This window comes from Rhinoderma darwinii, chromosome 5 (genome assembly GCF_050947455.1).
Source record: "Rhinoderma darwinii isolate aRhiDar2 chromosome 5, aRhiDar2.hap1, whole genome shotgun sequence".
Taxonomy (NCBI): Eukaryota; Metazoa; Chordata; class Amphibia; order Anura; family Rhinodermatidae; genus Rhinoderma; species Rhinoderma darwinii.
In genome coordinates, this window is record NC_134691.1 from 115,229,641 (window position 1) to 115,248,451 (window position 18,811).

The 18,811-nt window shown below is 43.4% G+C and overlaps 1 protein-coding gene across 1 annotated transcript in view; it reads left to right on the forward strand.

Annotated features, from left to right (window-relative positions):
- Positions 1-14,910, forward strand: part of RAB31 (RAB31, member RAS oncogene family) — a 51,403-nt gene extending 36,493 nt beyond the window's left edge. Inside the window, exons 6-7 of the mRNA XM_075826430.1 lie at positions 7,966-8,075; positions 11,577-14,910. Coding sequence (XP_075682545.1) covers positions 7,966-8,075; positions 11,577-11,674 — 208 coding nt within the window. The 3' untranslated portion in view covers positions 11,675-14,910. The remainder of the gene's footprint in view (positions 1-7,965; positions 8,076-11,576) is intronic.
- The last annotated feature ends 3,901 nt before the right edge of the window (positions 14,911-18,811 follow it).

An 18,811-nucleotide genomic window follows, 5' to 3' on the forward strand; every position in this document is an offset into this window, starting at 1 on the left:
CAATCGGATTGATATACGTTTCCGCGAGAGACAACAAGAATCTGCTCGGGGCAATCGGACATCACGGTTGGCACCAACCTTCCAAAGGCCTCTTCTTGCCTCATCTTCCTCTCGGTCGGATGAACCCATGCAGGTGGAGAGAACAAGACTCACGCCTGAGGAGCGCCAGAATAGACGCAAGTTGAATTTATGTCTATGGTGGTAAAACACACTTCCTCAAGGACTGTCCAGTGAGGCCAGAAAACTCCAACGCCTAGGGCAAGTAGGAGAGGCTACCCTAGGTGGAGTACCACCCTCTCAAAAGATGACCCTACCGGCAAAACTGTCCTTGGCAGGAACCACTTTCTGCGTTCCAGCCTTTCTAGATTTCGGATCCGCTGGGAATCTCCTGTGCCAGTCCCTGTTTAATCGCTACAAAATCCCAGTTCAAGAACTAACCCAACCTTTGGTCATTGCTTCTGTGGATGGGAGGCTTCTACAGGAGACTATTTATCTTGTCACCGAGCCCATTTTTATGTTAACTGGGGCGCTGCACCAGGATTGTATCTCCTTCTACGTTTTAAAGAACTCTCTGAACCCTTTGCTACTGGGTCTACCGTGGTTGCAGAAGCACTCTCCTGTTATTGACTGGACTGGAGGTCAAATTACCCGCTGGAGTGACTTCTGTCACCAACATTGCCTACAAACTATTCTCTATACAAGCCTCAGCCTACAGAACCTAACTCAGCAGGACTTCCTACTCCATATAAAAGCTTCTCTGATATTTTCTGTAAACAACAAGCTGAATCGCTGCCACCTCACAGGCTATACGACTGTGCCATAGACCTGGTCCCCAGAGGTAGAGTCTACCCCCTGTCCTTGCCCAAGACGGAGGCCATGTCTCGGTATATCCAAGAGAATCTGGAGAAAGGATTCATCCGTAAGTCCTCCTCTCCTGCTGTTTTTCTTTGTGGGGAAAAAAGATGGCTCCCTGCGTCCTTGCATTGATTACCGTGGGTTGAATAATATCACGTTAAAAAACAAGTACCCGTTACCGTTGATCTCTGAACTCTTTGACCGCTTACAGGGGTCGAGAATTTTCACCAAACTAGACCTTCGTGGAGCTTATAACATGATTCGTATCCGTGAAGGAGACAAATAGAAAATCGCGTTCAACACTCGTGATGGGAATTTTGAATACCTCGTCATGCCCTTTGGACTTTGTTATGCTCCTGCGATTTTCCAGGCATTTGTTAATGACATTTTTCGAGATCTGTTGTACACCTGTGTGGTGGTATACCTAGATGACATTTTAATCTTTTCTCCTAATATTCAGACTTATCGTGTGCATGTGCGCCAAGTGTTACAGCGTCTGTGACAGAACTCTCTGTTTGCTAAACTGGAGAAATGCCTCTTCGAGAAGACCAGCCTGCCTTTCCTGGGGTATGTAATTTCCGACCAGGGACTTCAAATGGATCCAGCCAAGCTGTCCTCAATTCTCAACTGGCCTCGTCCGCGAGGACTCAAAGTTGTCCAACGCCTGTTGGGATTCACAAATTATTACCGCCAGTTTATTCCTCACTTCTCCTCTATGACAGCTACTATTTCTGCACTGACCAAAAAGGAGGTTAATGCCAAAGACTGGACTACGGAGGCCGAAGCCGCATTCCAAGCTCTTAAAATTGCCTTCTCTTTTTCTTCAGTCCTACATAGACCGGATTCCACCCAACGCTTTGTTCTGGAGGTTGATGCTTCATCTGTGGGAGTTGGAGCTATTTTTTCACGAAAGAGTTGTAGAGGGAAACATGTGGCTTGTGGCTTTTTCTCCAAATCATTTACACCTGCGGAGAAAAATTATGGTATTGGAGATAAAGAACTTTTGGCTATTAAATGGGCCCTGGAGGAGTGGAGACATTTGCTAGAGGGTGCACGGCATCCTATCATCATCTACACAGATCATAAAAACCTCCTTTACCTGCAATCTGCTCAACGCCTAAATCCTCGCCAAGCACGGTGGGCATTATTCTTCTCCAGATTTGATTTCCATCTTCACTACAGACCCGATGGAAAGAATACCAAGGCTGACGCCTTATCTCGCTCTTTTGACCCCACAGATAAAGAGCCCTGTCCCCAGTTCATTACAAATCCAGAACGCATTATGATCACTGCCCCGGCTGAAGTGGTACACATTCCCCGAGGGAAGACCTACGTACCCTCTAAACAAAGGGATTGTGTTCTCCGCTGGGGTCCTGCCTCCAGGGTTTCTGGGCACCCTGGCATCAAAAAGACTCTCAATTTGATTAGCCGTCAGTACTGGTGGCCTTCCATGTTCCAAGATACTAAAGACTTTGTTTCAGCCTGCTCCATCTGCTCTCAGAATAAAGTCTCCCATTTAAAACCTGCAGGTCTTTTGCATCCTCTACCCGTGCCTGACTCTCCCTGGTCGCACATTGCCATGGACTACATTACTGATCTGCCAAGTTCTGCTGGGTGTACCGTGATCTGGGTAGTCGTGGATCGCTTTTCCAAATTGGCGCATTTTGTACCCCTTTCAGGCCTTTCGTCCTCTTCCCGACTGGCAACGCTTTTTATCAAGCACATCTTTCGCCTTCATGGTCTTCCTAAACATATTGTTTCTGACAGAGGAGTACAGTTCACATCCAAGTTCTGGAGAGCCTTGTGCAAACTGCTGGAGGTCAAACTTGACTTCTCTTACGCTTACCATCCTCAATCCAATGGTCAAGTAGAGGGAATAAATCAAATACTTGAAAGTTTCCTCAGAAATTTTGTGTCTCCACGACAAGACGACTGGGCAAGTCTACTTCCATGGGCCGAATTTGCCTACAACAACCATACGGGGGAATCTACCCGCTCTTCTCCTTTCTTCTTGGTGTATAGCCAGCACCCAGGATTACCTCTACCAGTTTCTGTACCTTCTGAGGTTCCAGCTGCTAACATGGTCCACCTTGACTTTGTACATATATGGCAGGAGGCCAAGGACTCCATCCACAAAGCCGTAGCCGGGTTCAAGAGAAACGCCAATAAAAAACGCAGGATACCGCCGTAGCTCTTTCCTGGGGATAAAGTCTGGCTGTCCACCGGGTACATACGACTGAAGACCCCTTGTTACAAACTCGCTCCTCGTTTTCTGTTTCCTTATGAGATAACAGAACAGATTAATCCAGTAACTTTCGGACTTCGCCTTCCCCAGTCTTTGAAAATCTCTAATTCCTTCCACATTTCTCTGCTGAAACCTACAATATTCAACCGATTTTCTCAAAAAGTTCCTGTCCATCCTGCTCCTGCGGCTGATGCTGAGTTTGAGATTAAAGAGATCATTGATGTCAAAAGAACACGGGGGAGATTGTGGTACCTGGTGGCCTGGAAGGATTATGGTCCTGAGGAGAGATCATGGGAACCCGTGGAGAATTTCAAAGACCCAGATCTCATCAAGAACTTTGAATGAAGGTTCCCAAGCAAGCCAAAACAGAGGGGGCGTAAGGGGGGGGGTACTGTAATGGCTGCCACGCCTTTCCCCGCTGCTTCCATGGCCTCTGCTCTGGTTCCTTCACCCTCCATTCCCTCATGCTCGTCCCGAGCTCCACTCACCCGATCCAGACGCTCTGCCGGCTCTGGGCGTCGTCAGGTAACTGCATCCCTCACCTCCCTCCATGGCTATCATCCACTATGTGCGGCTACAGCCACTAGAGGGCGCACGCACTGACTCTTCCTTTCTTAAAGGACCGGCATGTGTAAAAAGTCTTCCTATTTAAGGACCCGCCTCCCTCAGATCTTTGCTTGTTCAACCAAGTTATCCCTGTGAGCTTCCCTGTACCCAGTTTTCCCTGTTACCTTGCCTTCTGACTTAGTCTGGATTTCCCGTTGTGACCTCTGCCTGAACTTGTACTATCCTTGCTTGCCGCCTGCCTTGACCTATTGCTATCCATACCCGTAACGGCATCTGCTGCCTGTCCTGACTTCTGGCCTATTTATCTGACTGCCTCTAAACCTGCTGTGCCAAGCGTTGCCCTGGGTTACAAGCACCATCTTCCAGATGACACAGGGGATCCACAAAAAAACAGTGAGAACCTTGTTGCTCAGGCAAGATATGGCCCTCCTGAGCAGGTTTCAATGATTAGAGGTGTTTAGCCAGATGTTGAGTGCCAGGCCCTTTAAGAAGGCGCACAACGTGCACTTTCTTATTAACAACAAGTGACAAAAAGAAGGACATCGACCGCACAGGTAGGCGCAGTGGCCATAGTCCCCTTATAGTTATGATATATTCAATATTGTCAATGTGAATGTTGTATGTTAATAAAGAAATTGGTAATGTACTGGCCAAACTTACAATGATGATTTCCCACACGCACAGGGTTTCCCATATATTGTAGCGGCAAGTGGCAAGTGGTGACATGATGGACCATAATAAATAAATGCAAGAATTGACTTATCTTTTGTTTAACTATTTTAAGTGCTATTTTATTATACCTAATAATGTTACCAGTAACAATAATTGAGGGAAGGGCACATTACAGTATGTTGTCATGTAATAAATTCTCCCTGTGACTTGCGTGCCCCCCTCTTTGGGTTTTTCTGTTGTATAATACAACCTTATTACTTGGCATGCATAAGAAACAGGCAAAGCATTGTCATGTATAATAGAAAGCGAGAGAAGAACATGTCATAGCACGTAGAATCGTAAAACTAAAACTAACTTACCATTTGCACATCATGCTATGATGCAAGTACATGCAATAACATACACATCCCTGCCTTCCTATAATCATTATAGAAAGATCAATGATTTCATGCAGGATAGATGCGGCCACGCTGTAGCATGCCGCCAGTCATTAACTGAAGGCTTCTATTATGTGCCACACAGTTGGGGGTCTCAAGCAACGTCTGGCACCCTAATCACTGATTGAGGATCCCTGATATAGAGATTCTGAATTTCAATATGCAAGGAAAGGTAACATTTGTTAGGGTTACTGTATGATTGAGCGATCAGTGATAAATGGGTTATTGATTACTTTGAGGAGCTCCATGTAAGTAGGGACTTTTTACACTGGCCCATTTTGGCAGTAACAACAAGCACCGATCAACGAGACAGTTCGTTGATCGGCGCTCGTTTGCTCCTTTCACGAGGAGTTATTACCAGTAATGTATGGGGATGAGTGTTCGTTTGTCCCGCAAAAAAAACAGCCCCCATACCACTGTGTCTATGAAAAAATCAACTAAGTTAAGGCTCCCATTCAGGAAAGAAAAATATGCGGTTGCGCAGGCCCGAGGGAAACATTTCTTCTGTTTCAAGCGGTGATTTATCAAGGCCCTAAAAATTAGGGAACCAGGAAGGGGAGGGCTCAAATATATCTGTTGGAAGCGAGGGTGCCCGTATTATACCAGGACAACACTTTCCCAACTAAATTCCCCAAACTGCAAAGATGCAGTGTGTAACAAAAGGGGGATAAGAAAATACATAATTTATCAGTGCGACTCCGGCCTGTGCAAAAAGGATTCTTCACAGCGTAACACACATCTATGAATTATTTTATTGTTTGATTTTTTTACCCCATTATTATACCACCTGACTATGCCCCCGATGTACTCTGCCCAGCTTACATATGACACCACATTATAAACTGAAATACCAGAAAAACTCCAAACAAAACTACCAAGTTAAATCCACGCTCTAAAAGCCAAATGGCGCTCCATCCCTTCTGAAGCCTACAGTGTGCCCAAACAGCAGTTTACTTCCACATATATGTCATCGCCAAACCAGGGAGAACCCTTTTATCAATTTTTGGGATGTGTCTCTAGTGGCACAAGTTGGGCACGACATATTTGCCACTGAAATGGCATATCTGGAAAAAAATGGCAATTTTTACTTTGCACCATCCGCAGCTCAATCATTTATTGAAAAGACCTGTGGGGTGAAGATGCTCACTATGCCCCTTAATAAATGCCTTGACGGGTATAGTTTCCAAAATGGGGTCACTTCTCAGGGGTTTCTTTTATTATTTCACATCAGAGCCTCTGCAATTGTGTAAATCCAAAAATAAGGACTCAATTTTGCATGGTACTCTTTCACTCCTGAGCCTGGTCGATCATCCAGGCAAAAGATTAGGGCCCCATGTAGGGTGTTTCTAAAACCAGGAAACATAGCATAATAATTAGAGAGCTGTATTTTCATGGTGGCACAAGCTGGGCACCACATATTGGCATATCTATGGAGAAATTGCCATTTTCACTCTGCAACATCGAGTGTAAACTAATTTCTGTAAGACACATGTGGGGTTAACATTCTCACTACACCCCTAGGTGAATACCTTGAGGGGTGTAGTTTCCGAAAAGGGGTCACATCTGGGGGGTCTTCACTGTTTTGGTCCCACAGGGGCTTTGTAAAAGTGACATGGTGCCAAGAAACCAAACCAGAAAAATCTGAGCTCCAAAAGCCAAATGGCGCTCCTTCTCTTCTGAGCTTTGCCGTATATTTCCATACTCTGGAGAAGTTGCTTTACAAATGTTGGAGTTCTTTTTCTTAAAATTTTCACTGCCCAATTCTAATAAAAACTAGGAAACACCTGTGGGGTCAAAATGCTCACTACACCCCTAGATTAATTCCTCAAGGGTTGTAGTTTCCTAAATGGAGTCACTTTTGGGGAGTTTCCACTGTACTGGTCCCTCAGGGGCTTTGTAAATGTGACATGGTGCCGAGAAACGAATCCAGCAAAATCTGCGCTCCAAAAGACAAATGGCGCGCCTTCCCTTCTAAGCTCAGCCGTGTGGCCAAACAGCAGTTTATGACAACAAATGAGATATTCCCGTACGCTGGAGAAGTTGCTTTACAAATGGTGGGGGCTTTTTCTTCTTTATTTCTTGTGGAAATTGATTTTGTTTTAGCTAAAACGACATCTTATTGTAAAAATGTAAAAAATTTTATTTTCACGTCCAAATTCTAATAAAATCTATGAAACACCTGTGGGGTTAAAATGCTCACCACATCCCTAGATTAATTCCTTGTGGGGAGCAGTTTCCAAAATAGGGTATTTTTGGGGTCTTTCCTTTGTTTTGGCATCACAATACCTCTTCAAACCTGACATAGTGCCTAAAATATAATCTAATAAAAAGAAGTCCCTAAAATCCTCTAGGTGCTCCTTTGCTTCTAAGGCCTGTACTTCAGTCCATTAGCACACTAGGACAACGTGTGGGATATTTCTAAAAACTTCAGAATCTGAGCAATAAATATTGAGTTGCATTTCTCTCATCAAACCTTCTGTACTACAGAAAAAAATTCATTTCTGCAAAAAAAATGTAATTTGGCAATTTCACCTGTACTTTGCTTTACTTCTTGTGAAACGCCTAAAGAGTTAATAAACTTTTTAAATGCTGTTTTGAATACTTGGAGGGGTGCAGTTTTAAAATGGGATGATTTATGGGGATTTGTATTGTATGGGCCTCTCAAAGCCACTTGAAGTTTTCTTGAAAATGTGAGAAATTTCTGCTAAAGTTCTAAGCCTTGTATCATCCTAGAAAAATAAAAGGATGTTCAAAAACGATGCCAATCTGAAGTAGACATATTGGAAACGTTAATTAGCAACTATTTTGTCTTACAAGCAAATACATTTAAATTTATAAAAATTATAATTTTTGCAATTTTTCACAAAATTTTGATGTTTTTAACAATTAAATACTGAATGTATCGACCAAATTTTACCAGTAACATAAAGTCCAATGTGTCACGAGAAAACAATCTCAGAATCGCTTGGATAGGTAAAAGCATTCCAAAGTTATTACGACATAAAGTGACACCTCAGATTTGAAAAATAAGGCTCTGTCAGGAAGGTCAAAAGTGGCTGCAGCAGGAAGTGGTTAATCACGGTTTTCCAGAAAATGTTCCCTTTATTTGATAAAACAAATTTAAAACAATCTATCACCACAGTCTATGCTTCCAAGTGTGACAACTGTGATATTTATATTTTCTTTCAGGGAGGTATCAATGAAAGACGCCAAGGAATATGCCGAGTTAATTGGATCAATTGTTGTTGAAACGAGTGCAAAGAATGCCATCAATGTTGAAGAACTTTTCCAAGGCATAAGTAAATATTTCATTCCATAATTGTATTCCTTATATTTACGGAGTTCTTTTTGTTTCATAAAACAGAAGACCAATTTGGCAGCAGAGGATCAAATCCATAATGCAACTGTAGTTTATTTTAGACGATGGGCCTCATTTATTAAAATTGTGGCATATAAAAAGTGTCTCTGAGCTCAGATTTCATTTTCTATAATGCGCTGAAAAAATAAAATGTGGGCTCTGATTGGTTGCTATCGACCACACACATAACCACGTTTCTTTTAGAGACAGTATGGATACATGAAGCCCATTGTGTATCTCACAGAGCTCTGTTTGCTGCCATAATGATTAAAATATGAATCAAATGGGATTCAGTTTTGGGCTCCACACTGTAGAAAGGATATAGGAAAGCTGTAGAGGGTACAAAGGCTGGCGACTGGATTATTAAATGGGATGGGAAGTCTCTTATAATGAGAGGTTAGAAAATTCAAGCTTGCTCAGCTCGGAAAAAATACCTCTTAGAGGTGATCTTATTAGTATGTATATGTGTGGTCAATACAAAGATTTGGCACATGATTTATTCATTCCAAGAACTGTACAAAGGACCAGGGGACAATCTTTATGTATGGAGGAAAGGAGATTCAGACATCAATATAGGAAAGTAGAAGCAGAGATGGTGATTCATCTACACCAGGGGTCTCAAACTCGGCCGGGTAAGTGGGCCGCATATAGAAAAAATGGGAAGTTGACGGGCCGCATTACTTTCAAATTTGATACAATACAAAATTATTGTTAATCAATTAGTTATTTGAACTACTATAACACTATATTACTAGAATAATAATACTACATTACTATAATAATAGCGCTAGGTTTAAAATTTGAGATATTTCTCCACGTGCTTATTTCAACAATCCAGCTTTCCAGTTTAAGTGTCGCTAAATGCAGTCCGGCGACTCAGTTAGCACACATGTCAAGATTGGGCAGCCCCTTTTTAGATAGTGCCGCAGTGCCCTCTGTGGATGCTGTCGCAGTGCCCTCTGTGGATAATGCAACACACCCCTAGATAAGGCCACAGTGCCCTCTGTAGATAAGGCCACAGTGCCCTCTGTAGATAAGGCCACAGTGCCCTCTGTAGATAAGGCCACAGTGCCCTCTGTAAATAAGGCCACACACCCCTAGATAATGCCAGTGTCCTCTTCAGATACTGTCACACACCCACTTGTAGATAACGCCACAGTGCCCTCTGTAGAGGCTGCCACCGTGCCCTCTGTAGAGGCTGCCACCATGCCCTCTGTAGAGGCTGCCACAGTGCCCTTTGTAGAGGCTGCCACAGTGCCCTCTGTAGAGGCTGCCAAAGTGCCCTCTGTAGAGGCTGCCCCAGTGCCCTCTGTAGATGCTGCCCCAGTGCCCTCTGTAGAGGCTGCCCCAGTGCCTCTGTAGAGGCTGCCCCAGTGCCCTCTGTAGAGGCTGCCCCAGTGATGTCAGGGGCTTGCCCAGAGCTGGAGTCCCAGGCAGAGCGCTAGTAGGCTCTTCCTGGGACTCCAGCTGTGCTCCTGACATCACTGGGACTCCTGCTCTGGGGAAGCCCCTGACATCATTGTCGATGTATGGACAGCGATGTCAGAGGCTTCCCCAGAGTCCCGGAGCAGAGCCGATAATAGCGCTCTGCCCGGGACTCCGCTCTGGGGAAGACCCTGACACACTGTCCATATATGGGCAGTGATGTCAGGGAATTCCACAGAGTCCCGGAGCAGAGCCGACACCAGCGCTCTGCTCGGGACTCCGGCTCTGGGGAAGCCCCAGACATCGCTGTTCATATGTGGACAGCGATGTCAGGGAATTCCACAGAGTCCAGGAGCAGAGCCGACACCAGCGCTCTGCTCCGCTCTGGGCAAGACCCCGACACACTGTCCATATATGGGCAGCGATGTCAGGGAATTCCACAGAGTCCCGGAGCAGAGCCTGTACTAGCGCTCTGCCCGGGACTCCGGCTCTGGGGAAGCCCCAGACATCGCTGTTCATATGTGGACAACGATGTCAGGGAATTCCACAGAGTCCCGGAGCAGAGCCGACACCAGCGCTCTGCTCGGGACTCCGGCTCTGGGGAAGCCCCAAACATCGCTGTTCATATGTGGACAGCGATGTCAGGGAATTCCAGAGTCTCCGAGCTGAGCCGATACTAGCGGCTCTGTGTCCCGCGGGCCGCAGATGACAGCCCAAGGGGCCGCATGCGGCCCGCGGGCCGCGTGCTTGAGACCCCTGATCTACACCTTAACTGAGTGCTGCCGACCATTTCCATTTTTTCATCACTATAGAAAATGGTTCTTTACAGTTAGATTAGTGAAACTATGAAATGCCCTACCCCAAGAGGTAGTAATGCCAGATACAATGACATCATTCAGAAAATGTCTAGATGTTTATCTAATGAAAAACAAATTTCGCAATGAATTATGTATAATTCATTTGAGAGAGGTTGAACTTGATAAACTTTTTTTTTTCAACCGATGTAACGATGTAACTGTGATCTGCAGATGTGTAGCTAGGTTCTCCGTCACCTGGAAAAAAGATTACATTTGTTGCCCTAGTCCAGTATCTAAATACCATTGCAAAGGCATATTGGCTTGTTGGTGGCCGCCAGTCACGCAGCGATACATGCCCTGGCAGCCACCCCCAGCTATGGCTCTATTATAGTGAAAACAATATTTATGTTATTGTGGTCATCCACAGGCCCAGCCTTAAGGGTGTTCGACCTGTGCAGACAGATAACCCAACACTGCTGACAGGAATACCACTAGAGGGCTGGCACTTGCGGCTTGTGACTACCACCTTAATGTTAATCATATAGCAGAAATATTTAGCCATTGTATAGCGCGGTTAGATTATTTTACAAGCTGTTATTTGGTCATTGAATGTCAGTATTATTTAAGCACTGTATGGCGGTAGCGTGTGTGGCACTGCTAGTTATTTGTACACTGCATGACAGTACTCCATATTGGGGACGTCTACAAAAGGCTCGCACAGGGTACTAACCAATGTAAGGCAGTCCCTGGTCATCCAGAATAAATAATGAATGACTACTTTTTTCATTATTCTGCATTTTTGCTTTTATAATGGCATTTTTTGCATGTGTTTTTTCTAGCCCAAACCATAAATAGATCGAAAACAGGTTAAGTGGAACGACCAAGGCCTCATGAATGTGGCTGTATTATTGCTCCATATAACCTCCTAGTTGTGCAACACTTATAGACTTCTATGGGGCCCTACTGTAACTCCATTTCATAAGGAAGCATTTAGAGATTTTTTCTGTTGGCTTCCATATGAATCCAACAGAAAAATAATTGTGGCATGCTCCATCATATGCCATATTACTGAGCTATTCTCTGCCATAGAGTGGCGCATGGAGAACCATATGTCAGTTGGTAGTTGGTTCAGTAAAAAAGCACATCCACAGATAGTGTGGTGGTCGTAACATTTCTTCTAACAAAGTGAGCATTATTTAACACACGCATGTATATTACAGGTCGGAGAATCCCACCACTGGATCCACATCAGAATGGTTCCAACGGTGCAATGAAACTTGGAAGACAATCCTTACAGCCTACAAACAGATGCTGCTGATCTAACCTATCACCATGTTTACGAGAAATAGAGCCTAGTTGTTCACTCACGGAGATGGATACAGACACAGCAATAAATGATTATTAAATGGGAAGCAAATATAAAATGTACATTGTAAAGGGGGAGAGAGAGTCCACATGTAGTGTAAACACTGCGGAAGATCCGTACAGATTTTCGGTGCCGAAATTCTGCAGCGTATTACAGTAGCAGCAAAGCGAATCAGAATTGAACAAGTCTGCAGAAAAGATGTGGGAAAATCGACCTGCGGTGCGGATTCTCAATCTGCAGGATCTCAATTTCTCTTGCGAAAACGCTGTGGAAATTCCGCACAGGAAGTTCGGTTAGATATTCCGCAGAGTTTACGCTACTTGTGGACGTACCCTAAAAGTCTGTTTAGGCCCAGATCACAGTTTGCCGTTTTCTTCCTGCATTTTATTTTACCCAAAAGCAGGAGTGCATGCTACAGGGATGAGAAGTTTAATTGAAGCTATATGAGGGTGGATTCACATGTGGCAGAATTTGTTGCAGACATTTCTGCGATTGAAAATCAGTTCAATTCATCTTAATATGGTTATTTCTGCAGAAAGCTAACGGATATCAGATAAATGGAACTGATTTTCAGTTGCGTACATTTCTGCAAAACATTCTGCTGCGTGTGAATACAAAAAAAAAAGCATCAAAATGCAAATTGTACACCGATCCTTAGATATAAACATCATTCTATTTTTGTTTACAGATAGTTTTCTATCCCAATTTCGTTTACCTATACTAAACAAATACTGTAACCACATAATGAAATGTTTTTTTATACTTTTTTTCCTAATTAGGTTTAAGATTTTTATTGTTTTTATAGCGAAAATATAACCAAAATGACAACAAGGCTACATACATTGGAGGGCATTAAATTGTCTTAGGCTTCATGCACGCGACTATAGCTGTGTGCACGGTCAGTGATTACGGCACGAGAAGTGTTACCCGTGGGCCATCCACAATCACGGATCGTGCACACACAAGAGTGCATTGAGTTTAATGAGCCCGGACCGCAAAAGGTGCCTCATAGAATTATATGTCTTATTTTTTTGCGGTCCGGGCTCAGGGCAATGCACTGACCATGGAGACCACAGTCATGTGCATTGGCCCATAGGATGTAATGTGCCCTACGCTATCCACAAATGCAGCTCCGCAATTGCGGATAGTATGCAGACGCAAATGCACGGTCGTTTGCATGGGGCCTTAACCTGTATATTGTAGTAAAACTTATTTTGTCGTAACTCAGATTAGGAACCTTGGGCTAAGGGATTATTCAGACGAGTGTGTGTCAAATGTTCGGTCTGGGAAATGCGGCTGAGATGCGGACCGTATATCATGGACCGAACACGGTCGTGTGCATGGGGCCTTATTTCTGCCACTGACAAGAACCTGGATCCGGATATCAAGTCCCAGACCTTTTTGCAGGTTGTATGCTAAAAGCGACACCCTCAGGCTAGGTTTTCATGTCGCAGTCAAAATGTAGTATTTGCCGCACTTCATGGCAAACCGCACCATTTTGCCGAGTTCTTTGCAAAATTGTGGCAAAATGGTGCCGTTTTGCCGCAGTCGCAGGAAAAACAACATACTGACTGTGACGTGTGAACCCAGTGTATGGCTTCCTTCACAGATAATTTTTACACCCACACAGGTTTTTTTAAGCCGCAACATGTGAATTTATGCTGCGGAATCGCTGCTCTTCTGTTGCAGGTTTTCCCCATTGAATTAAATGGGGAGGTAAAACCTGTAACAGAAAGCTATGTGTTGTGGCTTTTTCAGTTGAAACACTGCGATTGCGCCACAGAAATCGCAAATGGGAAAAAAAATAATATTTTTTATTTTAAATTAATAAAAAAAAAAGCTTACACATACCCCCTGCCGTAGTCCTTGCGAGTTCAGCAGCGGACATTTCGCCCGAAAAATTGCGCCACTATTCGGTGTGTGTTTTTTCAGGCGGAATTCCCTCAAGCATCAAGGGCTGATACGCTGTGTAGTGTTACGCAGTGTGTTCGTACCTTTTAAGTGCATTAAGGGTAGGGGCACACAGAGCGGCGCTGACACGGTTGCAACGCGGCTAACAACAGTGCCGGCACGATGTTCAGAGCGGCTGTCAAACAGCCTGTTAGTGGCCGCATGGTAACGCGGGTAAACGGTCCCATTATCTGCAAAATCGTGTGGCCATGAATTAATACACCCTTTATGGCCACACGATTTTGCAAATTACATCAACTTACCTCCTATTCATTCTCTATGGCAGCGCTGGAAAAAACCGAACACTGCACTCGACTATCTCCGGCGCTCCCATAGAGAATGAATGGAGCGGCAATGCGCATGTAACCGGAATACCCCTTAACGAGGTATTTGACAGTTGGGACCGTGTCAGGGCCGCTCCGTGTGGCCGTACCCTTACAACACAAACATTTTTAAGCCATCTTTTACAAATGTATTCGACTGTGTGCTCATTGACCTGAAATTTTTTTACATGTGAACTAGGACCCATCTATAATAACCTTCCATCTGCATTCTGAATAAGGGTTGTCCAGTTGAGACAGTCGCTTTAAAGACACATAGAAAAAGTTAACATATTTGCTCACTCTCATTTGCACTTGTAGGTCAACAGTTCTAATTGGAAACACCTAAATTAATAAAAATGTCAAAAGAAAATATAGTGAAAAGAATGCATACTTCAAGGATAATTGCCAAATTAAGGTAGAGATATGACTTCAAAATGTTATCGTAATGTTATCGTAATAATTGTGTAGCATAATGTTTTCTACATATTATCGCATCCGGGAAATCCTCATATTGTTGAGGAAGTAAATGTTCATGGACACTACGGGCAAAATGTACTAAGACTGGCGTTTTATACACCAGTCTTTAGTCAGAAGCCCGTAGCAGTAAGATGCAAGTAATTTATTAAGTGGTGCATGGGCAGCCTAGGATTATGACTATGAAATCTACGGTTGCTCCGAACTGCTGTAGCTTTCTGTTATAATTTACGCCACTTTCTGCCATAAAAGTCAATAAATCTGTTGAGCTGTGGTAGCCCCACACACTTTTTAAGCCTCACTTGTAAAGGATCTGCCAGGCACAACTTCTGTGTATACGCCCATAGGTAATCAGTCTGCACCTGAGTCTATGTCTCTGAGACTGACTCCATCTTCCACCACTCAGGATGGCAGGCTTAGGAGCGGGAGAGCCTATCGAAGCCTGGCCAGACGGAGCTAGCTCCCGCCCTCTGTCTATTTATACCTGCCTTTCCTGTTCCTCCTTTGCTTGTGATTCTTCTCGTGTGGTTTCTTGGCCCAGCTACAGCTTCTAACTATTTGATCCTGCTCCATACTGACCCTGGCTTACTGACTACTCTCCTGCTCTGCGTTTGGTACCTCGTTCACTCCTGGTTTGACTCGGCTCGTTCACCTCTCTTGTTGCTCACGGTGTTGCCGTGGGCAACTGCCCCATTTCCCTTGTCTGTTTGTCTCGTGCACTTACTGAGCGTAGGGACTGCCGCCCAGTTGTATCCCGTCGTCTAGGGCGGGTCGTTGCAAGTAGGCAGGGACAGAGTGGCGGGTAGATTAGGGCTCACTTGTCCGTTTCCCTACCCCCATCATTACATCACTCCTTTTGTAAAAGTGCTGGAGGCAGAGTAAAAATGAAAACAGTTTTTGTGCAAGAAAGATGTGCATCTAAATTTGCGACTTTTTTACGTAACTAAAGTGGCATCAACACCTTGATAAATGAGGGCCAGAATGTTTTGCAGTTTCTTGCAAGAAGGAAAATCGTCAGTTAAAATGTGTATTAATTTGTCGTCCATTCCCTCTTTATATTGTTCTGCATGTATCAATATACGTTCTTAATGGTTGAGAAAAATGGAAACAACATCAAGTTTACCTATTATTTTTTGCTGTATTGAATGTATAATAATTATGCCACTCCCAGTGTATCTTTTAGAAACAAAATAACCAAGCAAATATCCACCTTTTAATACCATATTATAGTTTGCATATAGAATTGATCTGAATTGACATTTTATGTAACTTTGTAAATTAATTGAATGGTCCAGAAGCGCACTTTTCTCTGTCCAAGTTTTTATATATGAACCCAACTTTATAACTGGTACTATTGACTGTTGCAATGTTTCAATAAGGGGTGAATAAATGATATAATATGTGAGTCATAACAAATGGGAACCTGATACTTTAAAAAAATAAAAAAATAAACAAAGTCTTATATAACCATATGTACAGATACTGCGGCTCATAATGTAGAATGACTGCACCTATCGAAACATTTTTAATAGATGTTAATGTAACATGTTCTAAACACTTTGGTCCTGCTCAAAGCTACAGTATGTAGTATATACTATGATGGCGCAGAGGAAGGTATCTCCTTCTATGCCCCATTCGGAGGCACATATTGTCCAAAGTTAGATAAACCTCTCTCACCTCTATAACATATGACATTCTTTGGTACTATTACTAAAGAATGCGTGTATTTATGGCTATTATGGTATAGTAGAAGTAATACTTACAGTTTAAATCACCTATTTGTGCCAACAGAAGGGAACATTTTGCATGTAAAATCCAACAAGAGTTTATTGAATGCATTCTAACAATAGCCACTGTACAACAGAATACTGTGTTTACTGAAGCAGTGAATACAAAATGGTCTGACCTATTTTTTATGTATTATACTACTTTAACCTCATTTATTTAAACTTTTTTTTTTACAGTTTATAAAACTGAATTAGTGTTGCTATGTCAGATGATTCCATTATTTGTGTTGTTCTGTAAAACTAAGACTGGGCTGGTTCCCAATTTTTACATTAATGTGTAACAGAAAATATGTTCATTATCAACATTATATTATACGTGTTATGTGCTTCTGACTTTATTCATCAAAATAAAAAGCAAATAAACTTTTTTTATGGGTTGTTATTGGAGGTGTGAAAACTTAATTCAATATTATTTTATTCTAAGCTGGGATAAAAAAACACTAGAAGGGTAAGGCTTTGTTCATACCTGCGTCTGTGTGTTCCGTTGTTCTGCTCCGTCAGAGGAGGAGAACAAGGATATAATGGAGGCAACAGTACCGTTGCACGACGGATTCCACCAGCGGCCAGTGGAACACATTGACTTTAAGGCTGGATTCACACGAGCACATTACGTCCGTAATGGACGGAACGTATTTCGGCCGCAAGTCCCGGACCGAACACACTGTTCGTACGATGCTAGGAGTCTCTGCCTCGCTGCCGGACAACTGTTCCGTACTGTAATCATGTTTTCAGTACGGGACAGTAGTTCCACGGAGAGGCAGGGACTCCTAGTGTCGTACATAACTATGATGCTAGGAGCCCGGCTCCCTGCAGTGTGTTCGGTCCGGGACTTGCGGCCGAAATACGTTCCGTCCATTACGGACGTAACGTGCTCGTGTGAATCCAGCCTAATGGTCCGTCGGCTTTCCGTCAAGGTGTCCGTCGTTTTACTAGGGACAATAGCGCAGCATGCTGCACTTTTTCTCTGTAATCTCCGGTAATCTCTGCCGGATCTGCGACGGAGGCACCTAATGGAGCCCCCAACGCAGATGTAAACAAAGCCTTAGTTCACACACAGCGGATTTGTTGCAGAGATATCTGCAATTGAAAATCTATTTCATACATCTGAATGTGGTTTTTTCTGCAGTATGTGCATGGATTTCCTTAAGTTCCATTCAGATGTATAGAACAATCACAGAAGTATCTACAACAAATCTGCCAAGTGTGAACAAATGATGCATTCAAAGAAACTGAAGGGAAAATTTCTGATTTTTCAATTGCCTCCACTACAATCTTCAGGTACTTTCACAAAGAAATATAAAGCACTAAATGAATAAAAAATGGAAAACTAGTAAGGTACATGAGGTGGAAAAAGTAGTGGTTGTCCAGCCTGTATAACGGTCCATTTATATGGGCCTATGATCGAGCGAACGCTCATTTGTATGAATACGTGTTCCCGTTTGTAAACATGTCAGTGATCAGCCGACAAACTAGCAAACGTCCCATCTTTCATGCAGCCTATAAACTCATCTTTGTTTTGTAGCACATCTTCCCGTGTAAATAGAGGATGTACTGCCGACAGTATGCAAACTGTGTGAGGAAAGAACAATGGTATTAATAATGTTTGTCCCCATATAGTTTGCATCAGCCTGTATAAAAGGGCCTTTAAATAAGCGCCAATCATAATGGCAAATGGCGCTCATTATGGGCAGAAATCTGCATGTGCGAACCAGCCTCAACGCCGTCTTAAAAGCCAATGATAGTTTACGTTTGTATACTAGTATTAGATTAATGTGAGAAAAGAAAATATTCCACACAGAATGAACTGGGCAGATATATCAATGTGTCTTGGGCTCTTGGCAGAGTCTTTTTGTGTCTTTTGAGCCTTAGGGCACAGCCAGACGTGGCGGAATTGCAGTGGAATTCTCCAGCGACCCGTTTTTACAGTTGTTTCAATACATTTTTAGGCAAGTTAGTTCAGACTTTGCGGGAAAATTCCGCTGCGGACCATAGGCTGCGGTGCGGAATTGTCCCTCCGCAGCATGCACTGTTGTGGAGAAGAAGCGGAATTTCACTGCGGATTTCAGTCTTTGCAATGCAAATACTGAAATCTGTGGCAAGTCCGGTGTCTTTTCTGCAATGTCTGAATTACCTGTCAAATATGCAAATGTTGGTGCAGATTCGTTGCGTAATTGCCCCAAATCTGCACCAACATTTGCAGCGGAAAAACACCGCCACGTCTGGCCGTGCCCTTACTGTGGACAGACTGAAGTAGGACTGTATTTAGCACTTTCAGGTGCAGTTATTCCCCATTGATTTTAATGGGGAAAACCAAAGGTTAGTAAGGGTATGTGCACACGACCTCTTTTCAGACGTAATGGAGATGTATTTGGCGTTGTCGTGTGCACATACCCTAAAACTGCATGTAAAAAAAAACAATTGTGATTTTAACATGTGAAACCAATATCCAGTTTTCCACAATTTATAAATTGATTCCAGTTTAGTGAAGGTCCCTTTAAACAATTAACCCCTAGGCGCACCACAACGCAACTGTATGTCCTGGTGCCCAGTATCTT